The sequence below is a fragment of the Manacus candei genome, unplaced genomic scaffold, assembly GCF_025592945.1.
Source record: "Manacus candei isolate 608988 ecotype Guabito, Panama unplaced genomic scaffold, ASM2559294v1 h1tg000017l, whole genome shotgun sequence".
Lineage (NCBI taxonomy): Eukaryota > Metazoa > Chordata > Aves > Passeriformes > Pipridae > Manacus > Manacus candei.
Genome location: NW_026138065.1, coordinates 3608508 through 3626954, shown reverse-complemented (window position 1 = coordinate 3626954; position 18447 = coordinate 3608508). Strand labels below are relative to the sequence as shown.

At 38.8% G+C, this 18447-nt stretch overlaps 1 protein-coding gene across 1 annotated transcript in view; it reads right to left on the bottom strand.

The window, feature by feature from the left end:
- Window positions 1-8765, bottom strand: part of ACTN2 (actinin alpha 2) — a 68319-nt gene extending 59554 nt beyond the window's left edge. Inside the window, exon 1 of the mRNA XM_051782837.1 lies at window positions 8326-8765. Within this exon, the coding sequence (XP_051638797.1) occupies window positions 8326-8460 (135 nt within the window). The 5' untranslated portion in view covers window positions 8461-8765. The remainder of the gene's footprint in view (window positions 1-8325) is intronic.
- Window positions 8766-18447: the final 9682 nt, after the last annotated feature.

Genomic DNA, 18447 nt, shown 5'->3' with positions numbered 1-18447 from the left:
GTGATATAGATAGACAGATATAAAGCGATGTGCCATTATAATTCAAAGCAGGGAAAACCGGGACCAGACACAGGAGCAGTAGTGTCCCTTCTTTCACCTGGGACAAATTTAGGATTGATTTTCTCACCTGTGTGCACACAGAAATTTTAGGTCCAAATATATAAACTAACTAAAAATCAGCCAAACAACTGTCACCTGCTTCCCTCTGGACAAGCCTTCAAAAGCATGAAGTATATTTCTACAAGCTACCATTTCAAGCAGGACACTTTCCTAAACAGAGATCATTGCACTTCGAAGTCTTTTGCCTCTGTCTCTGCAGATGCTCTGCTTTGCAAAGCAGCAACACCTGCTCTGTAAGCCTTTCACACCAGTAGTTCAAGGATTACTAGGCCCATGCTGTCTTGATCTGTACTGAAGTGTTCCTTGTACTGCCAGCAGGAAGAGCTACTACAGACTTGATACAGAAACAGACACAGAGGGTGATCATAACATTGTGTTTGCTGGTTAAATGATGTGGAAAGAGGTAACTTCTATCTTTAAATACATGCCCAGTTTCATGTAGAAATAGAGCATTGTATAGGACCTGTTTAGTTATGATAACGTTTATGCATCAAGTCTCTCAACCTGAGGCATATTTAAAATCAACAAATCCAGTGATATAAGAACAAATGCCACACATCCTTATCAGAGAATTTCATGAAATGATGTTCTTCAAACACTGAAGATGTGAAAATCACCCCAAAGTCGGAATGAAATTTAATTTAGGAAAAAATGGAGTGCTTGATGTGAATACATTCTCCTTGTGGTATCAGCTGATGGTAAAGAACACATGGCCATAAAAGTCATATTGACTCAAGAGTCAGCAACTTTTCATTGCTCACAGTAAAGGAATACCACATCAGTTACAAATTGTTTCTTCCAACAATTACAGCTCAGAAGAAATTATGCTTGGCAGTAAAGCCATCCAAACTAACTCAACTTTGCCAACTGTGTAAGCATTTTTATATTTGTTTGCTTGCAAGGATATAAAATAACATACAGGAGGGACTTTTTCTACTTGGGACAAAGCTAAGCAGTACAAATTCCCATCTAATTCTATTTCACTGACATGTTTCTTCCTGCACCATGTCCACCTGTATTCCAGCTACGAATGCAATGCATTTTTCTGTAAGCAGGGCCTGCAGTACAACTTCTAAATTACTACCAATATCTAGATAGATATTCACAACTAAAGAAAACCCTGATGTTCAGTCTTACTGAAGTTAATTCAGTAGAACTGTATAGTGCAATACAGAAAATTTTACCTAAACTAAAAATCATTAAATAGATCAGAAGTTATGCAACAGTGATAAATTTATGTTAGGTCTTTGATATCCAATTCTTACATCATAGTGATGAAACTCCTTTTGTCTTACTTGTAAAAGGACAGAAGAGCTTCAATGAAACATTTTGAATTGTGTTACCCCATTGGCAAAAAGCAGTCGAAATTCATCTTGCAGAGATGTTTTCTTTTGATTTGGATATTGATGGTGTGATCATGATATTTTCTTATTGAGGTTCATTAGTTTATAGAATATACCTCGGTCCTGCTTTTGCTTGCACAGGACAATCAATTGTATGAGCATGGATTCCCTATTTACTGCAGCCTCAGGGCTGGAAACCCTTAGAGGTCTTCCAAGCCTCTCTCTTCAGCGCTCCAGTGACCCAGAGATTCAAGCAAGATGCAGACATCCCACCCACAAGAGATTATAGCAAAGTCCACTGCTTAACACACAGCTTTTCTTTAGCTCTTAATCACCTTGGTCACAGCTTATGGAAACCCACTCAGATCCATACTTTCTTCCAATCCTTATTGTCTTACTAATTGGATCAGCATATCTGCATACTAACATTTTACTATACAAATTTATGGGGAGGCTGTGGTGTGTATCTATGCATGAAGGTAGGAGGTAGCCTTTGCTTCCCATTACAAAATGGTCCTTATAATTTATTTCCATGATCATACAGTTCTGTTCTGGGCAGATATCTGGGGGTTAATTAACAGCTGAATTGAGACTGTAGGAGTTATCAATTTGACAATACTTAATAAACGCATACAGAGCCTGGAACAGGTCAACATTGAGAGGTTCATTTGAGTTTAAATAGAAAACATAATATTGAGTAATATATTTATTTCTCGCACTTAGTATTGGTAAAGAAAACCTTCCCATTCAAACAAACTACGTACTTAATAATTTCGAGTAAAGTGAATTTCGTAATACTTTTCTTTGAATTTTTTTTCATATACCAGCACCACAGTATTCAGGCCTGCACACAAAATCGACAGCTTCCAAGACAAAATATGAAGCACACTGACAAAATATGATCGTTTCACTATCCTTTCAGCATGCTCCTCTCAAACACCCTTCCATGCAAGTAACATCAGTAAGAGGAATTTAACATGTTACTATTTTAACAAGCACTAATCTCAAAGAGGCCAATTGTACAGAACAAGCCATAAACACATCCCATATTTCTACAGAGACTCCTTCTGCCCTCATGGCAACTCTTCATAGGATAAGAGAAACTGCAACTCTATGGCCTTCTGTTGCATCAGTGTCTAATACTTGGGACAGTTACAGCAGATCCTGAAAAATCAAGACATGCTGTTGCAGAAAAAAAAAATTAAGTTCATCCATTGACTACTAGGTTCTGAGCTGGATCTCATATGGGGCCATTTACCACTGAGATCATCACTTGAAGAGCACTCAGGATTTAAAAGAAAACAAGAGATGTTCTATGTCTGTTCTTAATACTAGAGTTTTTGGCATCCACTGTTTGAAAAGGAAATTCTTGATGCCCCTGGAGGAGCATTTGGCCTTGGAGTGCTGAAACTTCATGTTTCATAAAGGTGCACTCTGCATCTATAGTGGCCTTTATCATTTGGCAAGACATTGTTATCCTATAGAAGACAGCCAAGTACTTGCTGAATACTAGGAAAAAAAGTCTAAAAAAGGTGAAATTGTTTGCTCTTTTAATTGTTAGTACTAATAGAAACTCCTGCATTTCAACAAACAGAACTTCCAAGACACCTACACCATCCTGATTATCTGCATAAAAGGTAAGGGAGGGAGAGAATTGCAGTGTAGGACTCGTCATATGATATGGCATATGTTATCATAGCACATGGTTTTCCCATTATCATTCCATTTTTGAGTCTGGATGATTTTCCTCCAGGTATAATAAATCCCCTCCTGAAACTAGTCCTAAAGCTACTCAGTACCCTCATCTTTATAAGAAATATCCAATAGTTAAGAGGTAAGTACTAGGAATAAGTAATCTGAAGGTTCATACTCTCTTAGAAAGGAGTGTACCTTTTGCTTCCCCCACACCTCCTACATTCACATCCAGACCCCGTTCACGCTGCTCACTCGCACAGGAGAATCTGTGTGCCTTCTCAGCAATCCCACTGGTATTCCAAGTGGGTAAAAAGTGTCACCTCATTAAAAACCCTCTAGCGGTGGATGGTTTCTGTGTGTGCAATGGAGCCTAATGTCAAGGCTCATTATTAAAGGATAGAATTTTGCATGGTTTAAAAAAAAAAAAAAATCAAGCTAATTTTATTTCCAGATAATCTCAGTAAAAGAGGAAGACCTAGGCTGGAATTCCCTCTACACATTGCAGATATTGTTATAGTATGTACAACAATTATTTCAATCTGGAGAAGTGAGAAGTGGTTTACAGGACCGAATTCTGCTGCTGGCATCCAGCCTCTCCTGCCAATCTCTTTCTGCCTTACATTTCTTTTTCATTCATTGAGGCTCTGTTATTTCTCTCTTCCATTGAAGAACAAAGCTGTTTCCTTCCACTATATCTGCCTTCTCACACACCAGTAGAATTCTTACAGGAAGAGGTTTCTGATAAGAAATCAATTTAGATTCCATCCACAGAAGACCAGGCAAACTTCAGAGTAAATCCGGGACACTGAGTCTAACTCTATTTATAGACACTGAAGTCAGACTGAACACAAGGTCAATTTCTCTTTCAGGCTGCAACGAACCTCTCAAATCTGCTGAACTTAATGAAGTTGCAGCAACGCTACAACAATAAGGATGTTGCCCATCATTCACAGTCCTCATAGCTTCTTCCAAATAATTTACCATACATGTGTCTTCCAAATGCATTTTTTTTTTAACTTGCAAGGACAACAGGAGTTGTATTACCAGCCAAAGGAGGTAATGCAGATAAATCCTTATAGGTCACACTGAAAATGTAATCTGATATGTACTTCTGAAGACTGGAAAGATACAGCTTCTTTCCTTGAGAATCTTTTCTGAAGTCCTCACTCATGCACAAGGTTCAGCGTTATCAAGATTTGCTTTCACAAAGAGGGCAATATCAAGGTAAATAAATATTCTAAATCTTCTTCTTTATTCTATACCAGTGTAAAAAACCATCAAAATTGTCAGAGATTACATTGACACCTACATTAAAACCCTTCTGCATTAACAAAAAGGTGATACCAGGGCCACACAGCCAGCTAGAATAAGATCATCCACATATAATAATATCAGTAAGGCAAGAAACATGTTCCCAGTTCTTTCTTTACGTGTGTTGATTCAATAGTGTCAGACACATTTGAATGACTGCAGAAGGCACATATTAAATATGTGAAGCCAATTTAGTGTGTTACAATACAACTATCCTGAAGAAGGGATCACATTTGTTTCAGTCTTCCTTAGAAAGCTAACAAAACACATTTCATGTCAAAGTTTAAAAAAGCACACTCACTCCTATAATTATTTATAGTAAAAGTTACAAACAAGAAAGTGCTATTAAACACCTGGCTGACTAAGCAGTGTTGGCAGATCAAACATTGCAAAAACACAGTATGTGCACATTTTGAGTAGCACTGCTGTGCTTGGTTTCCTAAGCTAAGGGACACTGCATTTCCCTATGTCCCCTTTAGTTATACTGAGATATAGGTAGTGAAAACCAAAAGCTTTGTGGAATTTGTTGAGCCTTTTTTTGGAAGCTTAAGAAATATAAAAAATACATTTATTACGGAGAAATATATTTATTATGGAGAAATATATTTATTATGGAGAAAAGAGAAACCATGTTTTAAGTCTTCCACTATAAGCTAGTATGACTTTTGTTCGCACTCCAGTCCAGCAGGGTAGGGCTGAACTCTAGTCTGACAGACCATAGAACAAATCACTTCTACCAGTTCTTACAATTATCACTGGCCAGCCTCTTTCTACCAATGGGAAAAACGAGGTGACTTGACCTTGTCTAGGGTTACGGGGCAGAATGAAGAAGAGAATCCCACCCTCTCTGGACAGACTTTTCCAAAAGTACTTCCAATATTTTTTTTATTTCTGTGTAGTACTGAAGAAACAAGGGGCCACTCCCATAGATCTTTCAGCCACTGCTTAGCCACATGTGGGCAGGAAGTGTACTGGGTCAAGGAGCAGACTGTAGAAGTTTCCAATCTCATGGTACCCATCTACAGGTTCAAAAGACACCAAGGCCATAATTCTTTAATTAGTTTCTACTATTGGACATCTACTCTGTCTGTTCTACTATTGGACATCTACTGTCCATTTCTACTAATGGACATCTACAGGATGTCCATTCAAAATACTTTTTTTTTTTTTTTTTTTGTTATTTAGTCTTTCTTTAAAGTTATTGCTGGAAATGCCCAATCATATGATCCCGTTTAAGTTTTTGCCAATAGTGTCTATTGCAGCAAATGGTTGAATTGTTGTATTTTCTTGATTTCCTGAGTTGACACAGGCTAAATGTTACCTCAATGAAAGCATTTGAATTGTTGCTCACATTCAGACAGAGCTAAACCACAACTCATCTTTCTTTCCTATAGTGTACTTCATATTTTTGGGGCATCTGTGACCACCAAGGAGCCTGGATTACAGCAGACCATAATACTCCACTCCATGGTTATAATTAGGTGTCACATCCATTGTAATCCTATGGACGTCATCATGTGTTACCAGCATCTGTTGACAGATTTCATACCAGGCATATCACTGAAATGGCAAGTCTGGAGAGGGCAGCCCACAATAGAAACAATGGCATTTATTTTTGGTTTGATCCAAGACTGTCTAATAGAAAATATATGCTGCCAACTGCCAGGGCTCCACTGAGATCATTTTTCAATATTATATTACCAGTTAGAACAAAGATCTGTGCCCATGTACCTGCAACCTTCTCCTAATAAATAAGGAATTAAGAAAGCGCTTTCTGCCACTGTCTTAGCATGAATTAGGAAAGATAGAAGCCTTAAAATTTTACAAGGTTTAACCAACCCTTTATCATGCAAGTACTTTTCATGTAATAATAATTCAGACTCCTTTCCAAGACAAGGAGTAAGGATCCCCACTCCTAAATTTTATTTAAATATGTTATCATGTTAGTATTAAAACTAAACCCAGGGAACTGGCAACATAAAGTTGGGAGTAAAGCAGAGTCTGCTTTAATTTATCAGTGTTGAAATCTGACTTTCTGCTGAAGTGCTGTCTGTTCAGGGAATGGAAACATAAAATTTTCAATGTAGTATAGCTACTCCCTGATTTTCTGTAAAAGTCAAGAGACTTACTGTAAACATAAAAACATCTTCCTAATCCAAGTCCTCTTTACTTTTGATTATTTCTCTGCATTGAAGGAAAACTGCATTAGAGTGCTGACTATCTAGTAATCTGTCCAATTTTTTTTGAAAACAGCATTCTTTGAAATACAGGACAATTGAATCCTAATCAGATGTAGCCACAACCTCTTACAGCTGCACAGTTTCAAATCACTAAAGCACTTAAGCACTAAGATAATTTCCATTCTCCTTATAAAACAGAAAAACATAGTTGACCATCTGAAGAGTGTCAAATTAAAACTAATGTCAGTGTTGATGAGTACAACTTAATTATTGGTTAGGAGTTGCAGCAGCTGGTAGATCAAGAAAAGTGAACTTCAACTTAGAGAACTTCTCCCACTATATTCATACAGCAGGATCCGAACAGGTGTGAATGTAAGAAAATTAATAAAACCAGCTAAAACTCACAGGAGGAAGGAGACTCTAAGCTAAATTTGAGCAGAAAATACCAGCTCTACAAACTTTAATGGAAAAGCAAACCCCCTGGCCCCAACAATTCTAACAGCCCTTACTTTTATAGCTATACATTTATAGTATAGCTTTTACAGAAGCTGTGACTGCAACAGTGGGCCAGACTCTCTCATAAGATCTTAACTGGCACCTTCTACTTAGGTTTTGAAGTGAGCTGCTCAGCTATGCAGAATACATATTCAACCTTATTGTCCAGAGCACTGTCTTTCTCTCCCTCCCTTTTTTTTTCCATTCTTGTAACCAGCAGATAACCTTTTAATCCCAGATCTGTCAGCTGTGACTTCAGCATCACCTTTCAAATTAGAATGTAACAAATCCTCTACAATATTTCATCTCTCTTTTCCATGTGCTGTTTAAAACTTAGTGTTCTGAAATTAGAAGTGCAAATATTACTAAAGTATCAAACCACTAACAAGACTGATGTGGGATCATAATTTCTGCCTATGTTCAGAAAAAGAGCATGGGCAGTACTTGGTGGCTCAATAGTTTTCTTACATCTAAAAGGCAAGAAGCGTTTCCTACACAACAGTATATTCCAACATATTTACAGACCTGTTTTTTTCCCAGACAGTGAACTGGCATGTGGGAACCTAATCGTGAAATACAGTTTTCCAAATATAGCCTGGATGTATTTCTAGGCAATACTTTCCTTGTCAGATCATTCAGTTGGAATGAAGAGTATATTCTACTAAGAGCTGACTTGCAAGATCGCAACTTCAAAAGTGATTTCTCAGTCCCCACTCAGAAATATTGCAAAGTTCTGTTGCACACCAATTTTGAACCATCTCATTCATCTCCCTGTTTATAATTGCAATTTACTCTTTTTCAAAATCCACCAGGCGCACACATCAATTCAGAGTCTGCTTTCTGAAAGGAGGACCTAGGAAGCGAAGTTAAAAATTACTGAAACATTAATACATAAATCTAGCGATACTGACAGGATATTTCCAGTGCAATAAAAAAAACCTCCTGACTCTCATAAATCGTTTTCATCTGACATAGGTTTCACTTAAGAATAAAAACAGCAAATGCTTTATCCTCAAAATATGGCATAGCAACTATACATTATATACATGTTTTATACAATGTAAAATATGTTTTATTAGAACCCCTTGCTGTACGGCCCTGACAATTCCAGATACAGCATGGAAATAAGAGAGGACATCATTCTGTACAGAACCACACAGACAAACACATTGTTTTCAGACCTTCCTTTGCTGTTTCTCCCATGCTGGGTCCAGGAGCAGGTCCCTGTCCCATTCTTCTTCTTGGGTCATGTACTCATCTTCTTCATAGTTATAGGTGTACTGCATGTTTGTTTCTATCTGGTTCATGCTGTTCATGCTACCGGGGGATCAGCTTCAGCTGCTGAGGCTTCTACTACAATTTGAGTTTGCTTGCTGATGGGTTGTAGGTAGCAGTGTCTGTTTTCTTTTCTTTCTTTTTTTTTTTTTTTTCCTTTTTCCAAGGTGACAGGGAGTGAATATGGACGAATCTTGCTGAGAGCAGAGGCTGAAACTGTCAGGTAGGTGCTGACGTGTGGTGACCTTGCTTCCCTCTCTCCCTTGCCCTCCTTCACTCTCTCTCCCTCTCTCTCCCTCTGTGGCTGCTGCTGTCGGTCCCTGCGGCTGACCCCTCGGAGAAGCCCAGGGCGGCTCATTGCCGCGGCTTATTATCCCCGCCGGGCTGTCACGTGGCGCTCCGGGCGGCGGCCCCGGTCCCAGCCCCGCTGCGGGCGGCGGGAGGCGGTGGGCGCTGATCCCGCACCGGGCAGCCGGGGATGGGCTGCGGGAGAGCAAGGATGGGCAGGGGGCTGCGGGAGCTCGTCTGCCTGTCTGTCGTGCCTTACGATTTGACACAGACTTGTCTTTTTATTCCCCTCCTACTGATATGTATTTCTACTTCTCAAGACCCGTCTATGATTTGCTAATGTAGTTTGGCACAGTTTATCATTAGTCTGAAGTCGGTATCTGTCCTTGAGCCACTTCACACTTTCGGATTAAGGATCACACGAGCCAGCACAGACAAGGACACTCAAGAGATGAAACAATTTCCATTGGAGATCAGGTCTGGAGTTAACCAGAAAGCATGGAAGCACAACTTTAAAAAGCAATGCATATATTTTTGTCTAGGAAACAGTCTCAGTAAATCCAAAAGCAGGCACCAAGAAGCACATACAAAGGCCCGTAGAACCAGTAACTTCACATACGTGTGACAGGAACCATTTACCCGTGTTTCCCATAGAGCAAAATCCAAAAGGATAGCACTGAGATCAAGCACCCTGGCAAGCTTGTCCCGTATCTCCCGTGCCATATCATTTCAGTTGTCCCAGTAACAGGGTTTCTTCTGGGAATTGGCAAGTTTACTATGTTCTTCATGTAGCTTGTCATTAATACCTGCACCTATCATAAGCCAAGGTCATCCTCGCTAGCAGTGGCCACACAGGATACAATTCCATCCTCACTTAGGAAAAGAAAATGCTCACCAAAGCTGAGCTTTTAAAAGCTGTAAATGACAAACTCATATACAAGGGGAAAATGTTTAGTAAAGACAACAGTAGGTCTCTAAGCCAATGTAGATGAATAACCACAATAATTTACAGCTTATGTCCTCTATTTCATATTGCTAACTGAAGCTCTGCTTTCTGCCAAGTCATCTTCTAGCCCATAAGAATATAGAAGAACAATGCAATATAGAAGAACATGCATACATGCACAGAAAATATCTACTCACTAGCTCAAAAAAACTTCATAAATACAGCACTAAGGTTGCAAATTGGAATTGCAGTACTAAGGTTGCAAATCGGAATTCAGAAAAGGATTGAAACACTTCATGCAATAAAAGCAAGCTGAACTTCTGAAGACTGATGCACATACTGTAAGACAAACAGTCCAAAAATGAAATTCCAAATCTAAGCAGCAAAGTCAGAACCACATGCTTTTTGCCTGCTCAGTGCAAACACTCTCAAAGTTGCTACACTTCCATCTATATAATGAACTAATGTTGGTGAATGCTGCCTAGACTTTTTTGTTCAAGTGCAGATGAGCATTCTCTTAGGATACTCTCAGACAATATCAAATTGCAATTACAAAACAAATTAGTTCACATAGATACACATTAAAGTGTATGCTGGTGTAATTTGTGTGGTTTATTTTTATAGCTCGGTAGTCACCTGTGGTTGAAATAGTCCAATTGCAATCACCTAAATGATAATTTAAGCCTTTGAAGTCAGTAAAACCATTTCTTCTTTTTCACCATACAAAGCACAGAAGAATTTCTAAAGGAAATGCAGAAGTCAGAGAAGCCCTAGAAGTATAGACATAAATCTGTAATGCTCTGACTCAGAGCTGTCCCCCATGCAAAGAGCTCTCCTGCACTAATGAAACCTGTGACCTTTCATGCACTCCCTCATTAGAGGTGAGGCACTGCAACCAGCTTTGTGCCTTTCCTCAGCACTGCCTTGTCTGGGGATCCATGTGGATGAAGTCACACGGTACCGCACCCTTCCCCATCGTGCAGTACAGGTGAGCCTTACAGGTACTGACGGCTTCGTGCAGGAAGGTATTAGCTAAAACCCATGTTTTATATGTTGGCCTTCACCCTGTAACACAGGCCAGGGGGCCTGTGTCATGAAATAAAAACTGAGGTGGGATGGTGACAAAGAATATCCAATCACACTGTGGATTAGGACTAGAGTCAGATCCATGCCTAGATTTCTATGAATCAAAAGTAAGTCTAGCCAAATTTTCCAGAATTCTAAAAGAAGTTTGCGAAGTTTTTTCATAAAATAACTGGATTTACTCAAAGCATACCTAGCCACTACTGCAAAGGTATTGTTCATTTTTTCATGTTTACTTGGTATGTATGTAAATAGTACTTTGATAACAAAGAAAATGAAACAAAAATGTTTAATTGTTCCAAGCAAACTAGAACCAAATTGTTCCAAGCTAGAACCACAGTCCCACTCAGCTAGTCTGAGAGATTTTAAAAAGTAAGTATTTCAAGATCCACTTTGGCTAGGTAATATTAGTCCATTTGGAATCAAAAAATATAGGGGACTTCAACTTTTTCAGTGTGCATTTTCAGAAAGTTGGGCTTTTTGTCTATAAAACAGAAAACTAAATGGAATAGCCCCATTAAAAAAAAACCAAACCAAAACCACCTGCCTATCTTGATGGAATCTGACATGTTTTAGCTTCTCTGAATAACTGCTTACTGCCTCTTAATCAGAGAGCATGAGTAGGCAGAAGAGATATTTATAGATGGAGCTTTAGGAGTAGTATCTGGTATTTTGTTTACTACTTTAATTTAATTTTATAAACTAACTGTGCAGATGGTAATGAGAAGCATATGAATGGAGGTCCGTAGTGGAAGAAGAGCCAAAATGGAACTCTGATGCCAAACTTGAAGTGGAAAGGGAGATGCCTCTTTCAGCTCAACAAGAGAAAAGCAAAGCTGTGCCTAGCACAGTAGTATGAATAAAGCAGTTTGCTTCAACCAGTTTATTTCCACATCAGAGGTAGGTTAGAACTATCTCCACTAAAGCTGGCAGAGTTGCACTGCTACAAACTATGTGTGCCTAAGAAGAAAGGAAATAAAATCAAAACAGAGATTAGCAACCTGAGCAGGAAAGAAAGAACATAAGTCAGAAACAGAGAAAAAGAAAGAAACACAATGAACTACATGGATAGGTAGTTTTAAGTTAACATGGCAAGATACCAGAGAGTCAGCAAGTAGAGTTGAGGTAGAAATGACAGAGTTTGTTTACAATGTGGCAAGACAAAAAGAATACTCATGATTGCCAAATGAATTAGAAGAAATAAGGTTGCACAGGGAGACAAGAAATGGAGATAGCAGAGCTGAATTGTCAACTGTTTTTATCTTTTATTTGGCAAAAGGTGTGCAGTTGTAGTTCATGCTAATATAAATGTTAGCAAGGGCCTAACCAGAAGAATGATGCCTGTGGCAACCAGATATCACTTTCCATGTATGAGGAGTACCAAACAAGCTTTCCTAACAGGAGCAGCAGGTCTGTGAGGTCACACAAATACCTCCCAGCGTGCTTTCCATTAAGCTACTTGAGAATCAAAGGGCTTTTCTAACTAAAGAAAGTCAATCTTTATCATTCGTTTTAATGAAATGGAAAGTGTTTCACACATTTTTTATTTAACATTCATTTACTTGTCAAAAGCCATCATACCATTCTCTCAAGAACTCAGTCTGCATTTTTTACTGTTCCTCAGACGTTCAATCCTTCAACACGCTTCTTATTCTTCCCTCTCACAAAATCTTAGAATGAGAATAAAACCACAACTTGTTAATAAAACAAAAATGCTGACCATCACATTTCACCAGATCATTCCTCTATTCGAACTTAGTGAGATATAGACTAAGAATTAAGCCAGATTTCTCTACTTAAATAATTGCCCATGAAACAATCAACTGATGTAGAAATAATCACCATTAGTTTTCAGTTTTAGCACTTCTGTATAGGAAAGCAATAGTTCATATCTGCCAAAACTATCTCAGAAAGGCCACAGAAAAATAAAGAACCTCATGAGAGCTCAGTCAGTCAGTGAGTCTTTAAGTAATCATAGTCTTTTTGTTTGTCTGTTTCTTTGTGAAAAAGAACAATAGAATGGTTTCTCAATAAAGAAGTCAATGAAAGGTAATAGAAAAGAAATTCAAACTAATTATTCTCTTGTGTAAACTGTTAACAGGATCTTAAAAAAGGGATCAAAAAGCCCTTTAACTTTCACAGCATGTCATAACTGTCACTTGTACATAAAATGTATTTCTGCTTGTAGCAAATATCCACTAGTTTAAAGCTTAACCAACAAGAATATGAATTATTTAAATAAGATAATGATAATTTAAATTGGTTCAAAATGTTGGATTCTGTTAAAAATTGTGCATACATTTCCTGAGCAAAGCTAAGGAGAAAGGTGAGATGTGTTAAAAATGTATTTATCATTTACTGGATTTCAAGAGACATCACTTTTTTTTTTTAATACACTAAATATAACCTGCCTTCTTCAATTTAAGAAACACACTATATTGTAAGTTCATAAAAATAAAAAAAGCAATTAGATTCATTAGGTAAGGACAGTATGAATAAACTTTAAACTTGCTTCATATTCCTGAAATGAACACATACAGAGAAAACAGAAAGAGAGCAGAGAAGAGAAGCATAGATCTAGGAACCAAATTTCTTTGTCTGAGCTAAGGAAAAGCACTATGGGCACTAAGCATATTAGCCCTCCCACATTTATGCACCAAGAGGCACAAACTTTGGCTCTGAAAATTCTTCACGCTACTCATACATGGTGATATTAACTATACAGTAGCTAATTACTTTTTTAAAAGTATAGTATTTCAAAGTACAGGTTTGGAAATAAAAATTAAGAAAGAGCTGAAAAAATGCAGTGCTAGCTTCATAGTAGCAACTGTCATTGTCAGGAGATCCCGAAGTGTTCCATCAGCTATATATAGACACAACTTACTCTGTCCCTGAAATTCAGCCATGGATGAAGTGTAGCAAGAAACATTTATGGGACAGACAAATACTACCAAAGCGTAGCTTGGGCTTCAGGGGTATGGAGAAAACGCTGACTGCACTGACATCACTGGCTTTTGCCAACCCTTTGTGCGGAAGGAAAATCACGGGGCTGAGATATGGGGTGATCATGCCAGCTTAAGATGCCCTTGTGTGACCTTGAGCAAGTCAATTCAGATAAAATTTTCCCCAAAAGCTAAGTGTTGGCTTGTTAGACTACTCTCACTGAGAGAAACAAGCTTGTTGTGCTGCACTGTCCCATCTCTGAAACAGTGTGAGCAATGCTTCCTTTGGTCCTTAATGTCCACCTAGAACATAAATTCTCTGGAGCAGATGCTTTGTCTGACTAAAAGCCCTGAGGAGCCTACACAACAACTATGATTATAGTGTGCTTTACCTACCAAACACCCTTCACCTCCATGTTTGTCTCTCCAGTCTGTGTGTAGCCCGCACCCAAAAATATCTAGCATTATTCTAGTATTTCAGGCTTGCTCAGGCATTCAGGGTCCCTTATACCCTTGAAGGGGTGTTCCTACTCTTTGTAGGCCGCGCTTGGAGCTTTGCATCCTGCACTGCGGATGGCCCCGGCTCTCAGAGAAGGTTCAAGGCAGAGAGCCGCAGGAAACATTCAATATCTGGTCTCTGCCACAGTATCACCAGGCAGTACTGTGATACATAATAACAATCAGACTGCAATGTGAGTGCTGAAAGATGTAATGAAGCAGGGCAAACCCTCAAGCCGTGGTGACTACCAGGCAACGCTACACAAGGTCATACCTTCCATGGATCAGAAGAGCCCTCAAACCTCACATTCTGAGGTATTTCTATTCATTTTTTTAGAAGGAACCACTACACTTGAACTGCCTTATCCCTTGAGCTAGCCTCTTGAGGGTGTCTTTTTGGTTTAATGGTTCTTGTCTGGGTAAGTGCAACTCACAAGACAGATCAGATCATGGACTAAATAATATTAGAAGTTTTGATAGATGCTTTGCACATATTAGAAATGTGCAAAAGAAAAACTGGGAAAAGTATATTGTAATTTATATACAGAACTTTAGTCAGTCTGTTGGCACACTGAAGTTGTAGAGCAATATGCAGTGAGCTACAACGCAATACATCCAGTAACAGGTGGGGAAACTACAAATAGTGCTGGCATAAGGTCGGAAAAAATGGTGAGACAGATCCAGGATTTTAAAAATGGTTCAGTGACGAGAATGCAAGGGGCAGGACTAGGGGTATAGCACGGCCTATCACAAATCTTCTGAAGAAACATTCACAAATCATGTGTTCTCAGAATCCTGGCTGTGTTCCTATTTTATGCTGGCTTAGATTTATCCTACAGAGATACTAAGCAAGGAAGAAACTGTGTGAGTAGGGCAATGTGAAAGCTGCAACTGATTATACAATTTATACTTCATGAGTGCAACCAGTTAAGAAAATCCCCTAGTAGGCCAGCCTGTGACTTTTTTGTCTAAAAAACCACCACAGTATTCAGTAACAGTTTTGGTCACAATGAGAAAAGGGGGGTTGGGGGGAGGGGTGAGATAAGGAATGCAAAGACAACATGCCTTTATTTATCTAGAAACAAATATCGTCAACTAAGTCAGACTTTCCAGACAATAATTATCCAAGAGGCACAGACGAGACATGGCAGGTTTGAAATCACTGAGGTATGAGGCTGAGATTATGGGCACAGGATATGGGCACTGGATATCCAACACTGCTGTGTTCTAAACTCAGCATTTGTACAGGTTGACTGAATGACCTTTGACAGTTGCAGTCTCGATGCCCTCATTTCTCTTTCCAGATACACCAGTGTAATACCACTAATATCTATAAGATTAAAGTTACTCAGGAAGGCAACCTGGTTGAACAAATTGCCAGTGTGTAAAAATGAACACCAGCTACTTAATATTCATTTCACAGGAGTGATACAAAGATTAGTAAAAGCAGCAAATTCATCCCTGTATACAGCAGCATTAGGCACAACCTGAATTACTGCCAAACAGGGATAACATGTTCTTTATACATGTATTGCACAAGTTTTTCTTCTCCAGAACTCGTCTTTACATCCTGTCCAACAAAGCTTTACTCTGACACTTGGCTGTATTAAGAACCAGCACTGAGAAAATGAGCAATGTTCCTGCCATGCCTAACATGAAAGCAACAAGGCCTGTATTTTCCAATTCCTGTCCTGAAGACAATGTTCCCTTCAACTGTGATCCTTCTCACTAACATCAGACATATTCTTATATCAGGAGAAATGAGCATCAGTTTTACACAACACATTTTCCAGTATGAGACTAGTTGCTCTTGAGATCTACCATCAATAACCTACTCATGGTGAAGGCTCCTGTTTATTTTCAATCCCTCTGAATGTGGACAAGTCCTTTGTTTCTTAACTGGCTCACCTCTCTTCCTGCCTAAGTTCAGCTTAGCATAAGCAAAGTAGGATAGAAGGGCATTTAAACATTTCTTCACTTTGAAACTAATTATTCCATAGGATAAATGCAGTAGACCTATGCAAATGGGCCGTCCAGACCTCTGTTGTGTTCCATAGTTAAATCTGGAATAGTGGTAATCTTCCAGATTTTCATAACTGAACCAAAATCAAGAGGTTACAAGTTTTTTTTAAGCCAGAAGCTGATCTAGGTAATTTTCCAGTTCATATGGACAACAGTTGCTGGAGGTGGAGACAGCAACAAAGGTGAACCTACCTCTATAGGCTGTAAGGCTCCACATGTATTTATATAAACTCCTCTATAGGCTGTAAGGCTCCACATGTATTTATATAAACTCCTAAATTCATTTTTCAGTAGATACAATCTGAACACATCTTCCCCTGATAAAAGCATTCAGCAGAAAGTTTATTTGGCAGTTCACATGGATGGATTCAAATATATCTTCGACTTCTCTACGGCAGATCAGGTTGTTATGAGTGTGCTTCTAGAATACCATGGCACTTTTTCATTTGCTCCCTATAGCTCAGCAATTCCCCTTATACCACTTCCATAGGTAAACCTGGCACACAGATGATATATGGAAGATCAGGCCCTAAATTTGTAGGGCTTGATTTTTTTTACTGTTAAAGTACCAGTGGTGGGGGTCAGGAGGGTCATAGAATGCACTTTCAATTGCAGGACAGAGTGTTTAAAACAATGCATGATGGAAATACCAGACAAAAATAGGATTCTGCTGGGTCTAAAGGTTCAAAACATCAGCTTTACTCAGTGGGGAAAAATGCAGTATGTAATTGTACTCTGTAAAGCACTTAAGGGAAAAGACACTGCCTTAGTACCAGCATTTATTATCCTAAAACTATCCAATGGATGGGGAAACAGAACTATGAACAGTTTGGAGAATGTGCCTCAGTTTTCTTTCTATAGATCAGAAATAATGCTAATACTGTGAAGTATAAGGAAGAGTGTGAAAACCAAATACCAGATAGATTTGGAATACTTGAAGACAAGTACAAACACTGTGATGACCAGAGCTGAAAAATCTTAAATTATGTAGCTGGGAACATGCTTAAACTGAGTGCAGCAGACCTTCACTGAATAAAGAAGAGAAAGCATAATGCTGTTGTGCACTGCTTGTGCAGTACACTGAACAAAGTACAATTTCTGGAAAAAAAGTAGTTTGTGACTATACAATTAAATTCTGCATTGTGATACATGCAAAAGAGCTGGGAAAACTTAACTCTACCATAGTCCACCATTAATTAACTTGTGATTGTGATGTTCTTTTAAGATAACTGCACTACAACTAATAATAAATAAAGTATAAATTAAGTAATTATAAATGGGGTCTGAATTGGAAGACAGTTCATATGCAATGTTAAGGAAAGCACTAAAGGTTTCCAGAGCAGCCTAGCAGTTCCCAAACCACTACAGCTTCTGCTCAAGAAAGAATATCATGTTTTGCATCTCAGATCTGTCTGTTGCAGTTCACACACACAATTCTTTAAATGTGTTACAGTGACACAGACAGACTAGACACATTTTTTAGATTAGTCATAAATTGTTTAAAATGTTTTGTTGCCCCTCTACAGAATAAAACCAGGCACATATGTCACCATACTGGTGAGAACTGGCAGAAAATACAAACCCAAGGGATCCTACCATAAGTAAAGTGAGAAAGATTTTGAAGTGTAACCTCTCCTGTGCAGTACTTGAGAGCACTGCAGCAGCAAGTGTTTTGTCTCTGGCCACCAGGATTATTGAAAAGAAATGTATCAGCATCAGTGGCAGAAGCACCTGATTCTTAGTGCTACACACTCCCCTCTACTACATGCTCAAGTCCAGGCTACCTTCCTACCCACTATACCAAGTGCTTGTTGAGCATTCTGTGGAAATATAGAAATAGCACCCTCCTTTCCTGTGTGTCCGAGGAATTGCCTCTGGTGTCACTGGATCTCTAAGTCTCGCTCAAGTTCTTTCTCTACAGAGAACTCCCTTAAGTCACTAGCATGCACGATGTAAGAGTTATTAGCTGTTATCTAGAACATTGCCAGTTGTCAAGGCTATTTTATGCAAGGGTGCAAGGCACAGAGACAGCAGGGCCACTATTTTAAGTCTAAAAACATGACGCCTCTAGTAAATCAGAAAATCTGGAGATCTAGGCTTTTTAGTAGAACTCAGAGGCATGCCCTCACCATTGAAATCAAACACACTATCTCTTCTAATACCAGGGGTTTTCCCCCCAAGAATTCTCACAACACATAACTGCACAAAGAGTTTCCAATCCACAATGAAAGCAAATACAAAAGCAAAAC